Source organism: Octopus bimaculoides, chromosome 6 (assembly GCF_001194135.2).
Source record: "Octopus bimaculoides isolate UCB-OBI-ISO-001 chromosome 6, ASM119413v2, whole genome shotgun sequence".
NCBI classification, from domain to species: domain Eukaryota; kingdom Metazoa; phylum Mollusca; class Cephalopoda; order Octopoda; family Octopodidae; genus Octopus; species Octopus bimaculoides.
This window is the reverse complement of record NC_068986.1, coordinates 94,798,860-94,804,194: the sequence shown is the minus strand read 5'-3', so window position 1 is coordinate 94,804,194 and position 5,335 is coordinate 94,798,860. Positions and strand designations below refer to the sequence as shown.

Below are 5,335 nucleotides of genomic sequence, written 5' to 3'. Positions count from 1 at the left end.
GCTGCTGTACTCTTCCACCACAACTTTCTCTCACTCTTACTTCCTGTTTCTGTTGTGCCTGTAATTCAAAGGGTCAGCCTTGTCACACTGTGTCACGCCGAATATCCCCAAGAACTACGTTAAGGGTACACGTGTCTGTGGAGTGCTCAGCCACTTGCACGTTAATTTCACGAGCAGGCTGTTCCGTTGATCGGATCAACTGGAACCCTCTACGTCGTAATCGACGGAGTGCCAACAACAACAAACGTTAATAAAAGTAGTCATAAAATCTTGAACTTTTAACCTGACAAAGAAATATGTGAACAACTGTATAATAAAACTTGGGTGTGTATATATCTGTTCTCCTGATATTTATTAAAAATTATCCAGAATCCTTATCCGGTACCTGATCGATCCCAAAATTTAATCAGTTCGTGCTAGTCACGAGGCCAAACATCCTTAACAGTTTCATCCGAATCCATCCAGCGGTTCTTGGGATATCTTGTCCACGGACAAACAAGCAAACAAACACAACTGGAAACAATACCACTGCCTTCGCTAAGATGGAGGTAATAAATTATAAATTATAAAGCTCAAAGAAAGAAACGGAAGATGCCAAAGACCAGCTGTTTTTTTGAGCTTATAATTTATAATTTATTAGTATTGTTTTATAAAAAAAAAACTTTCAACCTCATAATATCATACAAATAAATAAATTATACATCCATATTTGTCCGTTTTCTTTCTTTAATTATTAATAATATATGTATTACTATAATAATCCCTAACATATCGTCGTGACTTTCTCCTTATATGATAGCGATTAACCAGTGGAAGTTTTGGATTATTAAATCCTTAATAAGGACCTGACATCCTCGAATTGACTATATATATATATATATATATATATGCACACACATACAGGGTGCGATGGGTAAATTGTCGCCATTTTATATTTTTAATTTCGCACATACGCTTTGTTCATTTTTGATTTTGTCGACTACACACTATAGTAGGGTCAGTTGGGCACCGTCTGTGAGAAAAGTAGCACCATGACGCAATTCACCCTGCCAAAAATTTGGAAACGACATGATTTACTGCTTGGTATTCGCGCCGGCGACTCCAGTACGAATATTTCAGAGTGTTTGGCTGTCAATCTGAGGACATGTACCGATATTGATAAAAATCTAACATCCAATCAACATCATGGTGTTTGGAGTGATCACTCGTGATGGCGACGTTATGCCTCCATTCATCTTCCCAAACGGCCTCACACTCAACACGAAGGCCTACATCAAATGCATGGAGGAAGTAATGCTACCCCGGGTCAAGAGGCGGGGCTGCTAGAAGACCCTATATCTGGCAACAGGACTCTGCACCATGACACATAAGCAGGAGAATCCAGTCATGGCTGTCAGACAATTGCTGCAACCACATCACCCCTAATATTTGGCCACCTAACTTCCCATACTGCAACCCCCTTGATTATTATGTGTGGGGCACAGTTGAGCGAGAGACAACAAAACTCCTTGCAACAGCAAAGGTGAACTGAAGGTAAGGATTATGGCAGCATTCACCAACTTAAACAAGGAAACCGTCCAGAAGAGTTGCAGGAGATTCCGAAGTCGTTTGGAGGCCGTGGTTGAACCCAATGGCGATTTTATTGAATAAATGTACTCTTTAGTATTTATATAATTTTGATAAATATGTCTGTTAAAATGAAATATCAATGTTATTTTCATTTCTGCGTAATTCAGACGACAGTTTATTTACCACACCCTGTATATATATTTACATACGCGTGCACACACACACACACACACACACACACACACACACACACACACACACACACATATATATATATATATATATATATATATATGCATATACATACATTTCATATATACATATGTGTATACACATGTATTTACATAAAAGGCACATACAATAGGCGTGTATATGAAAATACACATTTATCGCGTATTCATCATATTTCCTGTGTTCTCGCTACACCCTAGCCACCATAGATGTGAATATGCGAATTGCAGACACGTGCTCCTAACAAGCATTGCGACCATTCTGGCCTTAACTGAGTAAGTGGGAAATTGTCTTACAAACCTGGAGGAAGGGTGCAGTCACAGCTTCGGATCTGGTGGACGTAGACGTTGAGAGTTCCCGAACTGTGAAGTAGGCTGTTTTCTGAACAGATACAATGAAAAAGCTAAGCATTTCAGCGAGTTGTATTTAAGAAGTGATAGATAGAAGAACATTTGTGTTTAAATGTGAATATACAACTTCATACATACACATAAACATATGCACGTACACATATAATATATCTGCGTGTGTGTGTGTGTATACGTGTGTATGTGTGTGTGAGTGTGTGTGTGTGTATAAGTGTATAAATACATATATTTGCATCTACATAAATACATATATACACACAGACATGCATACGAACATACACCAATAGATACACATGCATGGTGATATGGCTGTGTGATAAGAAGCTTGCTCTCCAACCACATGGTTCCGGGTTCAGTCTCACTATGTGGCACCTTGGGCAAGTGTCTTATACTGTAGCCCCGGGCTGATTAAAGTTTTATGAGTTGGTTTAGTAGACGGATACTGAAAGAAGCCCGTCGTATGTGTGTGTATATATATATATATATATATATATATATATATATATATATATATACATATGCAAATATATATATGTATATACATATATGAATGTGTAACTGTATGTCTTTGTGTCTGTGTTCCCCATCATCGCTTGACAACCGCTGTTGGTGTGTTTACGTCCCCGTAAATTAGCGGTTCGGCAAAGAGACCGATAAAATAAGCACTGGGCTTTAAAATAAGTCCAGGGATCAACAGAAGTACTTCAAGGCGGTGCTCCAGCATGGCTGTTGTCAAATGACTGAAACAAGTTAAAAAATTAAAAAATATATCATCATCATCATCATCGTCATCGTTTAACGTCCACCTTCCATGCTGGCATGGGTTGGACAGTTTGACAGGAGCCAGTTAGGTAGAAGACTACACCAGGCTTCTGTGCCTGTTTTGACATGGTTTTTACAGCTGGATGCCCTTCTAAATGCCAACCAGCGATTTCGTAGGAGGGCGTAAGTCGATCACATCCATCGACCCTAGTGCTCATCTGGTATTTATTTTATCGAACTCGAAAGAATGAAAGGTAAAGTTGACCTCGGTGGAATTTGAACCTAGAACGTAAAGACAGACGATATACCGCTATGCATTTCCCCCATCGTGCTAATGATTCTGTCAGCTCACTGCCTTGCTGAACTCAATAATATTGACACTCGTACTTAACCCGTTTTTCTTTCTTTTTGTATTTTTCTTGGGGTGGGGGAGACTGTATAAATAATATATCATCGCAAAATAGATATATATTCAAGAGAAATAAATTGAATAATTGTTTAATGAAACAAGAGACACTAGCTTTAACCGTTTTCTGTTTCTACAGGGTGTCCACAAAGTCTGGGTACATGGAGTAAATAAAATCATAACATAAACGATTTAATATAAGAAATAATAATTTCTTATTTCTTAAAGTATTGTTGATCCCCATGTACCCAGACTTTGTGGACACTCGGTATAATGTGTCTACACGGAATCTATATAAATGTGTATGGAATTATTACTAGTAACATTGCATATGCTTTGCCCTAGTTTCAATTCAGGATAATATACATTCCTTTATTTGTGGTATCTAGTTTTACAACACACTTTTCCCTACAGGTCTTTTGTCTCTTCATATTAAATCCACCAGCTGAACCAAAATACCTAATCTTTTGAACAGCTCCTTAGAACGAAACATATGGACATCTGTAACGAATCATTTGTATATGTATGCATGCATGCGTGTTATATGTGCATGTGTGTGTGTGTGTGTGTGTAGATGTACATATAAATATTTATACAATTTAATGTACAACATTACATGTCTATGTGCGTATGTGCTGTGTATATGTGTTTGTGGTAGCATGTGGTTCCGAGTTCGATCCGATGTCGTGAAAGCTTTTTTTGTTTCCTATATGTATGGATGTGTGAATCAGTGTGCATGTGCATATGTGTGTATGTATGTGAGTATGTATGCATGCATACATAAGTACTTACGTACATACATACACACATACATACATTCATACATAGATGCACATATACGTATATTCATAGCTGCGCATACATAAACATAGATATATTCTAGATTACGGTTGTATAGTGGGAACAAACACAACACTGAAAGCAAGAAAAGGACATGTGCTTGGTAGAGGAGGTTACTCCTTTCCTATTCGAGACGGAGTGTTATCTCTCTCTCTCTCTCTTGCGGTTATGTCTATAAACTCAAACTGTGAATGGAAACATCCATTTACTTGTATCAGTGTCACATGGCAGCCGGTCAATCTGCAACACATAAAATAAAAAAATATTTTAGAAGCGTTTCAAATATGAATCAGTATGTGTTTAGGTGTATGCGCATGTATGGTGAGGTGCAGGTGTGTATGTGAGTTAATATTTGCGTACGATGGTGTTAGTGATGAAACTGAACTCCCTATTGACTCAGGGTTCTGTTTTTTTTTTTTCAAATCTACAATGCATTTCGATCGGTTCAAATTCTAATTTTCACAGATGTTTTCTTTAAAGAAATGGACAGCAAAATGGCGGACACGCCGGACAAAATGTCTTTATACTGATGGTGCAGTATAAACTCGCATAAAACTGTTGCATGATGATGGTGATGATGATGATGATGATGATGACGATGGAAATGATGATGTTGATCAAAACTAATAATTCTTTCCAATTTTGGCCCAAGGCCATCAATTTTGGGGTGGTGGGTGCATGTCGATTGCACCGATACCAGTGTCCAGCTGGTACATATTTTACCGACTCTGAAAGGATTAAAGGTAAGATCAACCTTGGCAGCATCTGAACAAAGAACGTGGGGAGCCAAAAAAACAATTTCTGCCAAACATTTTGTCCGAGGCGCTAATTATTCTGCTGGCTCGCTGCCTTGATGATAATGATGATGATGATAATAATAATAATAATAATAATGATGATACTGATGATGATGATGATGATGATGATGATGATGATGATGATGATGATGATGATGATGATAATAATAATAATAATAATAATAATAATAATAATAATAATAATGTCCAGTGTATTTACACTGGACAATATGTCAGCATTATAAAATCAAAACCGCTGATAAATGGTATAAATACCATCCTGAAGCTGTGACTGAGGGAGAAAATGTATCGATTCTCTGGGACTTCCCCGTACATACTGACAAGGCTATAAAAGCTAATAA

At 37.5% G+C, this 5,335-nt stretch overlaps 1 protein-coding gene across 1 annotated transcript in view; it reads right to left on the bottom strand.

The window, feature by feature from the left end:
• Nucleotides 1-2,092: 2,092 nt before the first annotated feature.
• LOC106877765 (uncharacterized) overlaps nucleotides 2,093-5,335 on the bottom strand; it is a 13,419-nt gene continuing 10,176 nt past the window's right edge. The window contains exons 6-7 of the mRNA XM_014926774.1: nucleotides 4,386-4,416; nucleotides 2,093-2,181 (exon numbers count right to left, since the gene is read on the bottom strand). Of these exons, the coding sequence (XP_014782260.1) occupies nucleotides 2,093-2,181; nucleotides 4,386-4,416 (120 nt within the window). The remainder of the gene's footprint in view (nucleotides 2,182-4,385; nucleotides 4,417-5,335) is intronic.